This window comes from Scatophagus argus, chromosome 1, assembly GCF_020382885.2.
Source record: "Scatophagus argus isolate fScaArg1 chromosome 1, fScaArg1.pri, whole genome shotgun sequence".
Lineage (NCBI taxonomy): Eukaryota > Metazoa > Chordata > Actinopteri > Scatophagidae > Scatophagus > Scatophagus argus.
The window spans coordinates 29,049,916-29,061,998 of NC_058493.1; the positions used below are offsets into that span (position 1 = coordinate 29,049,916).

Genomic DNA, 12,083 nt, shown 5'->3' on the forward strand with positions numbered 1-12,083 from the left:
GCTCATTCGTGGTGGAGCTGAGTAGGACGCACACACAAAACTGGTCCCAGCTGGTTTTAACTGACAGCTGCAGCTACATCAATATTTAGTTCACATTTGTCCCTGCAGCTTGTAGCTCATAAAGTCGTTTCACTGGAGTATTGAACCTTACAGGTAGACACATTCACACCTGCAGCAGTCATGTGACCTCGGCAGTCAGGTTGGGATTGATTGTTAATGAAGTGAACACATCATGACCCAGCAAGCCGATAGCCTCTCACTTTGTCTCTGCTGTCACCCAGTCACTGATGTCCCTCGTCTTTTATCTGTCCAATCGCACGTTGACGTTTTGCCTCAGGTCGGGTAGTGATTTCCTCTCTGCACTCGTGAAGGTTTTAGCTCAACTCCAAGGATGAAAACTGTTTTTCCTCCTGTCGAAGGCGACCAATGACGAACCTGATAATAATTTTCTATGATTCAACTCTTCTTTGCAGTTTTGTGTTTGTGTCTCAACACATTGCAGTGCATGCAGCCTTCTTTCTTTCTTTATCTTTATCTATTCTTTATCTTGGTCATGTTTTCATGACATCACTCTGTGTTGAGCTCACTGACAGTGACATCATCGTGCGGACTCAGAGGTGATGTCAGTGCTTCCAGTTAGTCTGCTGCTGTTTGTCCTCCTGCAGAGCCTGAGTGTGTGCCACACCTCAGCTCAGCTCAGCTCAGCTCAGCTCAGCTCAGCTCTGCTCTGCACAATAAAAGCTGCATGCAGCTCCTTACCAAACATTATTCTGCAGCTGTGTTGATTTTTCTGCTGAATCCTGACACACACACACACACACACACGCATGCACACACACACACACGCATGCACACACACACACATGCACACACACACACACACACACACACATGCACACACACACACACACTCGCACTGTGGAGCTCTGTGTGCTCTCAGCTGATTGGCTGCAGGTGACATCATCAGTTGGGATGTGGAGGTTTCTGTCTCCCCTTGTTGCTGCAGCCTCGCTCACCTTGTTCCACCTCCACACACACACGCACACACACACACACACACACACACAGCTGCTGCAGTAACACATGAAACCTGAAACACGCACAAACCAGACGGCTGCTCAGTGTCATTCTGAGGCTGTGAAACTGAATCTGGTCCTCACAGAGATAGAGCTACATGTACACACACACACACACACACACACACACTGCAGCTGCATTACATCATGTGCTTCAGTGTGAGAACACTGTGTTCTGCTGTGGTGCATGATGGGAGCTGCAGTCATGCTCTTCACATGGAGGTGCTCAGGTTCCAGTGAAAACACAAATCATTTGCTGAGCCCACCCACAGGTGGCGCTACCATAACACGATCCACTTAAGACTGAGTGCTCATGAATGTGCACGGTTTGATAAATTCTCCAGAAACCAGCAGGATTATCAGTCGCTTTAATTGGTAAAATATGGCTGTTGGAGAGAACAGCAACACGGCAGACCAGTGGGACTTCAGGTCCCCATCAAAAGGTCGGTGATTAAAATCGTTCATCACGCCGGCAGCACAGAAACTCTGACTCAAATGCTGTCGTGTAAATCGATGTTGATATGAAAAGTGACAGACGGGCGAGTTTGGCTGTCAGCCACAGCAACAGATGGAGGCGTTAACACACGAGCGCAGATCTGTGTGTGTGTGTGTGTGTGATGAGTAACACTTCATTGTCAGCCTTTAAATTTAGCTCTGACATTTCCTCAAAGCGACCCAGCAAACCAGATGAAACCAGATCAGCCCAGTTCCAGATTTCACTTCATGTTCAGAAGTTTGACAGAACGTGTCAGAGCCTCCTGCCTCTGCACAGGCTGCACAGGTGAGCAGGGTCACCTGTCTGTGTGACGTCATCTGATCAATTTGAGGAAAAGCTGCTCAAAGTGAATCAATAATATGTCGTGTCAGTTAGTCTGAACACAACCAACTCGCTCCAACTCTTAACTGAACAAACGTTAGAGCAAACAACAACATCATTTCGATCATCGTCAGATTTTGATTCTTCTGAGGCCATCAGGTCAGCCTTTTAATCAGATGTTTCATCAAGATGTTCTCACAGGTGAGTTTTGTTTTAAACACATGCAGGGAGCAGGAGGGAACCCTATTGGCCACCCCAGGTGCCACTCCGTCGTCCTTCCCTACGATTGGCTGCCTGCCCAGTGAGAGGCTGACCTGAGTTTGAAGAAACTGTTGGAGGAGTATTTTTGAATGTGACAGATTGTTTTGTGTGTTGCCTACCTACTGCTGCCCACCTGCACAGGTGCTGCAGAAGCCGCCCCACACCTGCTGCTCACCAGCCAATCACTGATGGAGACTCAACGGTCCTGCGTGATCACAATCAGACTTCAGACTGTAAAATATTGGAGGAACTTCAGAGAGGACTGACTGTATATCTGCTCTTGCACAGTCTTGATGTGTCTTTACAGCACTTTAACTCTTCAGTCAGATTGATCAGCTGTTCAATAACTGATAAAGTTTATTGGATGTTTCAAATCAAATCATCCAGCAAAGTCCTTCTGATTCCAGTGAAGAGATTTCTGCTGGTGATTCCTCTGAAACTGAAGCTCCTCTGCTCTCAACACCCTCCTCCTCCTCCTCCTCCCCCCTCTGCCCTGCTGGACCAATCACAAGCCAGTATCACTGCTGGCCAATCAGATCACTGCTGGGTGATGTCATACAGCAGACTGCCGTTTGGTGCTGATGCTGCTGAGCTGCAGATCTTCAGTCTGAACAGAGACCGAGCATCACTGCAGGGTGAGTACACAGCGCACACACGGCGCACACACGGCGCGCACACACGGTGCACACACACACACACACACACACACACACACAGACTTGATTTTTATTTCATGTATTTGCAATTATTTTTTGATCTTTCTGCATGTTTGCATCTCAGATGGCTGTAAACAGATGGAAGCAGGTTTCACTTGTCTGATTCGGTTTTCTTCATTCGTTCATCCATCTGCAGTTTCTCTTCATCCTTTTCATCTTTTCTCTCTTTCTGTCCTTCCTGCAGCTTCTCTCATTCTCTTCTTCTTCATCTTTACAATCAGTTCAATGTTTGAGCTGCGTGCTCGACTCTGCAGAAGGTGCTGCGTTTACTGGCAACAATGACATCATCGCTTAGTCCCTGCACACACACACACACACATTCACTCACACACACACACACACACACACACTCACACACACGCACGCACGCACACACACACACAAAGTTTTAATGTTTTTTCTTTAACGTTTAAGGTTTTTCTCTGTTTGCACAATGAATCTCTTTGTGTTTGTTGTTCAGACTGAAGAAACAGTTTGTGTTTTAGGACATGAATGAAGATTTTGTACGTTGTGAGATTAAAAAGCAATATCAAATCATTATAAATTGTAGGTGTAGTTTTTGTGCAAATCTGCAAACAGTTTGTTTAATTCATCAGGTTATTGTTTCTGGACTCAGTGGTTTTGTCAGGCGAAAAAGCTGCTGCTGCTGTTTAAAATGTGTGCTGGTGGACTTCAGCTGAACGGTGACTCCTGAAGCGAAGCCTCTGCAGCCACTCGTGTCTCTCTGCTTGATTCACACTTTGGATGAATTATTTTAACCTGCTGAATCAAAAACAGCTCACACTCGTACTTATGGGAATGACTCGACTCGACAAGCTGCCCACATCTGACCTTTAAACCAAAAGCAGAGTCGGTCTGGGGATGTGAGAGAACTCCTGTGTCATAAGAACAGAAGTAAAGAGAGGATTGGTCTGGTTTGTCTGGAGGCTGAGATGCAGCATTGATGCAGTGAAGATTACAAAGTTATTGTTGTCTCTATCTGACAAAACATGTTGAAAGCAAAATTGCAAAGTGACTTTAAACTGTAGAACACTCCTCTTTCTCAGTTTCTTCAGTGTTCTGAGCACATTCAGAGGCTCTTCATTTCATTTTGCAAGACTTTGGAGTTAAGCTTGACTTCCTCTGAGGTTCTGTGCCTCCTGCATGAGCTGCTCAAGCTCCTGTAGCAAAGTGATGGAGTCGGTCCAGTAGATCACAGCTGCAACGGCTGCACCAGAGCTGAGGTGTCGTAGGAAGTCGATGGTGGAAACGTGAGTCAAAGTCAGAGACAGGAGTTTAGAGTTTGCTGAGAGGAAGTTTATTTCCAAAGCCATGGCTGAATATTCGGCTAATTTAACAGTCTAGATGAGCAAACAACTGCAAACAAAGAGCCAAAATACCGGAATTACCCTCTGAGTGTGGCATCCCTTACTCAGGGCGAGAGTCAAATGTGTTTCTGCTCACCTTGACTTTAGTCCTCCTGGTCTGTGTCTCCTCAGGAACAGAGTCTACCTCACCACAGTGTCTTTGACAGGAAACAGCAGCAGCAGGATGACTCTAGCAGGTAAAACTTCACTTGTTATCGTTTCTGCTGCCTCTTGTTTATGTGATGTGTCGTCCATTTGACTGTCTGTTCACATTTTCCTTTTTTGTTTCTCTTTTGTTTTCTCTCTCTCCAGCATACAGAGAAAAGATGCGAGAGCTCCCCCTGGTGTCTCTGTTTTGCTCCTGCATCCTCCCTGAACCCAGAGACGCCACAGCTGACAAGAAGGAAGGTCAGCAGCACTCTTTGAACTGTCATAGATGAACCATTTCCAACGCACAGCCATCATCAGTGTTATTAGTTCCATCTGTGCCTTTCCTGCCAAGAAGTGAAAAGGTTTGCTGTGCAAAAATGAATCTGAATCATGATCATGACTCGGGACAGCAGGATTTATTCAGGGAGAAAACTGACTTTCTGACAGGCAAGAAAAGTAAAATCATCACCTGATGATCACTGATCAAACACGTCAGTCATGACTAAAATATCGTTCTCTAGTGCTCATGTTGATGCTAGTGCACAAGGAAGTCTTTAATGTGGAAAAACCCTGCCTATTTATTAGAAATGTGTTATTTTACTGTTTCATACTCTTCTTGCAGCAGGTGTGGTGGATTTGAACCTGTGCAACATCCGCGACATGGAAGTGATCGAACTGAGCAAGCGGGCGAGCGGCCAGGCCTTCGAGGTCATCCTGAAGCCGCCCACCTTTGACGGCGGCCCTGAGCTGAGGGCAACCACGCCACCTCGCCAGAAACCCTCGCTGGAAGAGATCCAGAAGAAACTGGACGCCGCTCAAGAGAGGAGGAAGGTGTGTGCAGAGCGAGTGCAGTTTAAGAAAGTTAGGGAAACAGCAGTCAACAGATTTTTAATTGGTTTTCAATTGTTATTTTAACGTACTGCTGATGGTGACGTCGCACATTACACAAAGTGTAAAAGAGAGCAGGGTAATTATTATGCTGTGACGGAAGTAAGACTACCAATAAAGTTTGGTTTACTCTCAGCGGTCACATCATTGAGACACTGATTGGAGTGTAACATCTATCAAAAATGACTGGGATTCTGCTGGAAAAGCAGAGCCAAAAACATGCATACGCAGGTAGAAGCTGAGTGTAAACCTTCCCGCTGTCTCCCTCTAGTGTCAGGAGGCGGAGCTGCTAAAGCACCTCGCTGAGAGGAGGGAGCACGAACGTGAAGTCGCTCAGAAAGCTTTGACCAAAGAGCGCCAGGAGCACCGAGCTGACGCCGACAAGGAACAGCGGCAGATGCACCTGAACGCCTCGCAGGAGAGGCTGCAGGAGGAGGTGAGGACACAGGATTTGTCACCAGTTTTCATTGTCTCCTACTGAGAACATTCAGATTCTGTGTAATGGAAGTGATATGAATCACTAACGGGATGTTATGGTTGTGTCTTTCAGGACATGCACAGTGTGGAGGTGAGGACGAGTTGGAGCAGGAGGGAGGACTTCTGGGTAGACGTATTGGGGCAGACATGAAGACAGTGGTGCAATAATAAAAAATCCAAATCTAGAGAGCTAACTTTTCAAACAGTATATGATCTAAGGTCTACTTTTGCTATAAATATGGTTAAAGTGTTCCTTCCCAGTTTATCTTTCTATCTATCAATCAGTTTACTCAACAGCAAACTTATTCTTATTTTACCTTTAACGGTGCAGTTTGTCAGATATGGCCTGAATTTTGGTTTTAAACATTTTTGAAAGTGAACTAACATCACCAGAATGTGAAGAAACAACAGTGTTGACATTATGTCAGGGACATGTTGCGTGGCACAGATATCCACTAAAGTTAGCATGCTAAACAGCTAGCCGCCGTCCGTCCTGTCTGTAATACCACTTTGTACCTCTGGGACACACTTCAGCCAGTTATTGAACCATTATCCTGAAAAAATCTAGAGTTAGCGTGTGCTAGCAGTGTGCTAACAGCACCCCCTTTCTTCTACTTGCAGGTGTCTTGATGGCCTGATCACAACACAAGCTGAATTTTACTTGGAAGCCATTTTGGAGGGCGATGAGCTGAGGATTGATGTGCCAGCAACCTGGCAATGCTCCAACTGGGAGGCTGACAGGAAGAGACTCTGAAAAGAGAGAGAGAAGAAGAGAGATGATGAGGAGGACTGAGGTTGAGTCTGACTCCCCTCTACAACCAGGCCTCTTCTTAACAAGATAAACTCTTTACAACGGGAAACTGAAGGACGCTGCAGATTCAGTCATCATTAGGGGATTTACTGTGCTTTGTTGCCATGCCAACAGTGCCAATGTGTTTGTGTGTGTTTGAGTGTGTAGGCTTCAAGGACTCAACGTCGTCGCACAAAGTTATTCCCAATTCAACCAAACCGCAAACGGAACCCAAACATAAACCCAAAGGAAATGTTGCAACTAAGAAGAAGAACCCGCACAGCAACACTCGACCCAACTTCTTCTACGTGCCCAGATGTACAGCTGATCAGAGTGAAACAGCCCCACCTGCTGGACAGTTTACATCATTAAATTTACTGTAAAACAGTACGACAAACAGCAAAGGTTTGATCAGTTATACATGGCTTTTTAGGGATATCTGGTAGCAGCTGTAAGAAAGTTCAACAGTCTGGACTGTTTAAGCTGAGTCCAAGAGCTGTTACAGGTCGAGACCAAGTCAAGACCAGTACCAGGAAGGGCAGAAAGCGGGTATAGTTGAGATTAGACAGTCAGAACAGCCACAATACTGAGAAAAAGTCAGGTTGAAAACACCCACCGGACCAAAGCAAGTCGCCGTTACCACGTTCATGAGATCGAGACAAGTCTGAGTGAAAAATAAAGACGACACGAAGACAAGTGTCAGTTAAAACACCAGGACAGTTTCAAACACTCTCGTGTCAAAACATCCATGAGCCTGAGACAAGTCAGAGTTTAAACATTCACTGAGCAGAGATGAGTTGACGCGAGATCAGGAGTGATACGCGATGAGAAAGAGAAAGATTAAACTACGGCTCTGCTTTATCACAGCCCCCTCAGAAATGAGACCAGTCCAAATAGAAATCAGCATGTTAGCATTCATGCGGCCATTGAAGCTACGCGTCTGCCTTTGCTTCCTGTGTGAACTGGATGAGAAGACGAGCGGTCGACAGCAAACGGCTAACGTCAGCCGTATCACAGGATGCCTTCCTGTCCAACGCCCTGCTGATGTGGAGGAACGAATCTCACTGAAAAGTGACTGATGATCGATTGTCTACATTTTTTACTGCAAGTGTGTTTGTATGTGTCAGTCTGTTTCCCTGGCAACGTCATTGTAAAGCAGTCAGGCTGAGATGATGATGATGATGATGATGATGTTGATGTACAGAAATCACATTATATTTTAAATTCAAGAATAAAATCAGGACACCTTTCTTCATTGTTCCGTTGTTTTTATTGAATCAGCGATACATTCAGCCTCTGAACCATAAATACATTAATATCACATCATGAATAAATACCTGCTGAAGATCAAAACACTTAAATAATAAATGTAATTTAAATAAACTAAATCCATAAATAGAACATAATATATGAAACACATCAATTAATAATCTGAGTTTGAACTTAAGCTCTGGTGTGTAGAGTTTAGAGACAAATGAAAAAGTAAACAAAGAAAATTCAAGGAAATTAAAAAAAAAAACAAAAGAGACCAGAGAATTCGACATCCGATAAATCACGGAGCAGCATGTCACTTAACATCAAACCAAACTAAAGACACGATGAAAAGGCAGACAAACAATATTGAGTTGCTTTCTGATAAACGCGTGTTCATCTGAATCATAACATGTTCACTAATTCCAATCTATAATCTGTCAACACATACGAAACATCTGATCTGTTTTATCTGCCAAACACTTCAGTCGAACTTTCACTCTAAGCAGAGGAGACTACGACAAGCCGTGTGTTAGTCCAGACTCCTGGTTAGAACTCCTCTGTTAAACTGTGTTATTTATTTTATTGAATTGTTTATATCACCAAACTCTGATTTGTGCATGTTGGCTAACGTCAAAATTCTGATTATTCAAATCTCTAATTTAATTAGAAAGAAAGCATCTGTTACTTTCTATTTCCTTTTAGTGAATTTGTACATCAACATTAAAAGATGATTTTCCTAACTTACTGCTATTAATTTATATTTATATCGCACAACAAAGCGAAGTAAAAGTACTCAGTTGATGTAAAACCCTCAAACATTTTGAAAATTTTCTTTTCCAAATGTCCCTGATCTTCACGTTTTTGTTGGTACTCATCCTCCATACAGAAGCTCATGTTGGCGGCAGACCGACCCAGTAGCCGGTCTGGTCCCTGCTGGTCTTCACTCCTGGTGTTGGATGAGGGGTCGGACACACGTGCAGCCCACGGCGATAAGGCGGGACTCCAGACGATAGTGGTAGCTGTGCCCCGCCCCTGACTCCGCCCCCGTTGACTTCACCCGGCGCAGCACCATCACCTGGTGCATGATGGGTCTGGACTCCAAGTTCAGGTCCTCCCGGCCTTCCATGTCCAGACAGCCATGCAGCAAACAACGAGCCTCCGACAGCATCGGAGGGAACAGAGACTCGTCATGGGAGACGCTGAGTACGGAGAGACAGAAGGGACAAAACACTATGAGTATCATCTGTAAATTCTGTCATTAAAGGACCATGCCGCTGTTTTTTAAGGTCTGTGTACAAGAGATGGCGTGGTTTCCTGCGTGTGTTTACTTACTTGTACGTCCACGGGGAGATGGAGGCGTTGTGCAGCGGCCTGATGTGTCTGGAAGAAATCAGAGAGTTGGGGTCGAGCTGCAGGGGGACCGTTTCTACCGTTGCACCATCAGAAGACTTCCTGTGTGTCTTCCCTGAGGGTTTTGAGTGGCCGCCTGTTTTTGGCATGGCTGCTGCCTCCGTCATCATCATCCTCATCATCATCACCACTGCCACCACACAGACAGCCTGAGGAAGAGAAGACGAGGCCGCCTTTATTCTAACACGTGTAAGGATTAATGTCTGAGTTTCCCAACCAAAAGAGTCAGTAGAATGACTGAGATGATGCAACAGTCAAGGCGCTTCATAACAAGAACGTACTGTAATTAAAAATGCAACATATCAGCTGTCATAAGAAATCATAATGCAAACATGTGAAACGTTCACATTCAGTTGATCTGAACCTCATGCAACAAACTAAATGTCACATTTGAAAACAACTCAAAACATCAGAATTTTACATTTGAAGTTTTACTTCAACATATGAAAACTTTATACTAACGTGAGCAAAAGATTCGTTGCTGCAGTGAAATTACTGAATTATGTTGCAGTAAGCACAATTTTCACAACATAAATATGTAAGTGAAACAGAAAATATTGTCTGCAAAATACAAAGTTTCACACAATGTTTATGAATAAAGTTTAACTTTAATGTTATCACATGACATGATATGATGATGATATGATATTTGCCAAAGTGATTTTCTTTGCCGCACGTCTTCTTTGTGCGCTAGAACACGAACGTCTGAACAGCATTTTAATGGTTTCATCTGTTTTATAAATGAAGACATTTTTGGATCATATTGTCACTTTGCATGACTTTTGATGCTGTCATCACCAGACACTTCAGCCAGTCACCCTTAAGCCAATCACATGACCAAGACTCAAAACAAACCCATCATTCACCCTGCTGCTGCCATCAATTGGTTGAGTTTTAATAAGTAATTTCATGGTTTATTGGTTCATATATATATTTTAAACTGTTAATCTGAATTTCTGCGTTTTAAAGTCCACCCTGAACTCAGCAGATTTGAATAAATCCATAAAACAAGTTTGTTTTTCCTACCGTCATCACTTTGTTAGAAGCTGAAAACATGTTGATAGTTTGGAGTCTCTGAGCGTCTCGCTTTCCTCTCTGGATCTTACTCAGATCTGGATGTGATCTGGTCCTCCTCGCAAATCTTAGCTGTGTTCGACTGTTTGGGCTCCTCGGGCTCTGCTGGAGGTTCAGGTGTTTAACCTGGAGGTTTGACGGGAACTCGCTCACGTACAGCTCTGAACTGTGTCCTCTGCTGACTGTTGACGTCTTCTTCTTCGCTGCTGTTCTGCTGGACTCTGGGTTTAGCTCTGATATTTATTCTGATCACAGAGTTGGTGCTGCTGTCGGACTTCCGCCGATGATGTCACCCTTTCTTTCTCTATTGAGGTGTTTTTGATCCTCCTCTCCAAACCACTAAGATCAGACTCGCATGACAAGACCTGATGGTTGACCCACTTTCATAGTTGATGTCAAGGTTTAATTATTCTGCACGCAAAATTTGCAGCAAATTTTCTAGGTCATCTGATCCTCAACAGCATGAAGTGTGCTCGATCACGAAATGAACCTCCACTGTGTCTGATTACACGTCTTCACACTTTACTTTTGGTTTGTTCAAATCAGGAAACCAGATTTTAGACAAAAAAATGGTTCTCCAACCTCTTGTCAGCAGTTTCTGTCTTTTATTTCAGTTTTCCCAGTTTACTGTGGAAGAACTGAGCTCACTGACCAACAGTCCTGACCTTAGCCAATTCAGCAGCTTCAAGAGGAACTGCAACTCAAGCTCGATCAATCAGTCGTGGACTAGAAAATCTATTGATAATTGACACATCAGTCTTACTTATTACTTATTTAATTTCTTTGCCCTGAGCCATTCAGAAGTCTGCTGATTGCAGCCCACTGGACAGGCTTCAGGTTTAACACTGTGTGTAAAGCAGTATACCATTTTCAGCTACACTGTACAGACAAAAGTATTGGGACAGCTGCCCATCACACCAACAGGGACTTTAATGACGTCTCATTGTAAACACACAGACAGCTTTGCAGCTCTAACAGCTTCCACTCTTCTGTGAAGGCTTTCCACAACATGTTGGAGTGTTTCTGTGGGAATTTGTGCCCATTCATGCAGTAGAGCATTTGTGAGGTCACACACTGATGTTGGACCAAAAGGCCTGGCTCACAATCTCCGTTCCAGTTCATCCCAAAGGTGTTGGATGGGGTTGAGGTCAGGGCTCTGTGTGGGCCAGTCAAGTTCTTCCACACCAAACTCATCCAACCATGTCTTTATGGAGCTTTGCTTTGTGCACTGGGGCACAGTCATGCTGGAATAGAAAAGGGCCTTCAACAAACTGTTGCCACAAAGTTGGAAGCATAGCATTGTCCAAAATGTCTTGGTGTGCTGAAGCATTAAGATTTCCCTTCACTGGAAGTCAGGGGCCGAGCCCAAACCCTGAGGAACAGACCCATGAAGAGGGCTGTCTGGATACTTCTGTCTATATTGTGTGCTTTACTTACAGGCCACAGCAAACACTGTCGCCAGCTACCACACAATACTTCTGTTATGTCTGTCCCTTACAGAAACGAGCCACCTGCATGAAGACAATCAATGACAACCAATGAGAAAAGGCCCTCAAAATGTTCATTTAATTTGCTCCGAGCAGAGTCACATGCACTCATTTTCTCTTGACAAATGATCTCATTACCAGCTTTTAAAATCCGTCCTCACCTTCCGTAATAATCAATTCTTTGTCATATCTGATAGTAAATTTAACGTTTTTGGTTGTTGGTTGGGTGAAACACCTTGGGGAAATTTGGGAGCATTTTTCATATTTTATACCACTTAATGGACAATCAAAGAAAACAATAGAAATATCATAATATAAGATTCTTAAATAAAAATGA

At 44.1% G+C, this 12,083-nt stretch overlaps 2 protein-coding genes across 3 annotated transcripts; one reads left to right on the forward strand and one right to left on the reverse strand.

The window, feature by feature from the left end:
• The first annotated feature begins 2,670 nt into the window (after positions 1-2,670).
• stmn4l (stathmin-like 4, like) lies at positions 2,671-7,771 on the forward strand. 2 transcript variants are annotated; one of them, XM_046398069.1, is made up of 7 exons: positions 2,671-2,789; positions 4,349-4,413; positions 4,529-4,624; positions 4,992-5,197; positions 5,526-5,690; positions 5,805-5,822; positions 6,353-7,771. In XM_046398069.1, the coding sequence occupies exons 2-7, from the start codon at positions 4,401-4,403 to the stop codon at positions 6,359-6,361; spliced, it is 507 nt and encodes a 168-aa protein (XP_046254025.1). In that variant the 5' UTR covers positions 2,671-2,789; positions 4,349-4,400; the 3' UTR covers positions 6,362-7,771. The 2 variants fall into 2 exon arrangements, with proteins under 2 accessions (XP_046254025.1, XP_046254016.1); XM_046398060.1 differs by having other exon boundaries at positions 2,678-2,789; positions 4,989-5,197.
• Positions 7,772-8,602: 831 nt separating this feature from the next.
• On the reverse strand, positions 8,603-11,042 carry il17a/f1 (interleukin 17a/f1). Its single transcript, XM_046398046.1, has 3 exons — positions 10,212-11,042; positions 9,108-9,334; positions 8,603-8,974 (listed from the first exon to the last, which is right to left on the reverse strand). Exons 1-3 carry the CDS (start codon positions 10,239-10,241, stop codon positions 8,716-8,718), a joined length of 516 nt encoding a protein of 171 aa, XP_046254002.1. The 5' UTR covers positions 10,242-11,042; the 3' UTR covers positions 8,603-8,715.
• Positions 11,043-12,083: the final 1,041 nt, after the last annotated feature.

Coding starts and splice junctions, on each gene's coding strand:
- stmn4l (XM_046398060.1), top strand. Junction 4,625..4,988: donor CACAGCTGACAAGAAGGAAG/GTCAGCAGCACT, acceptor CTCTTCTTGCAG/CAGGTGTGGTGGATTTGAAC. Junction 5,198..5,525: donor CCGCTCAAGAGAGGAGGAAG/GTGTGTGCAGAG, acceptor GTCTCCCTCTAG/TGTCAGGAGGCGGAGCTGCT.
- il17a/f1 (XM_046398046.1), bottom strand. CDS start 10,241: ATGTTTTCAGCTTCTAACAAAGTGATGACG. Junction 9,335..10,211: donor CTTCTAACAAAGTGATGACG/GTAGGAAAAACA, acceptor TCTCTTCCTCAG/GCTGTCTGTGTGGTGGCAGT. Junction 8,975..9,107: donor ATCTCCCCGTGGACGTACAA/GTAAGTAAACAC, acceptor CTCCGTACTCAG/CGTCTCCCATGACGAGTCTC.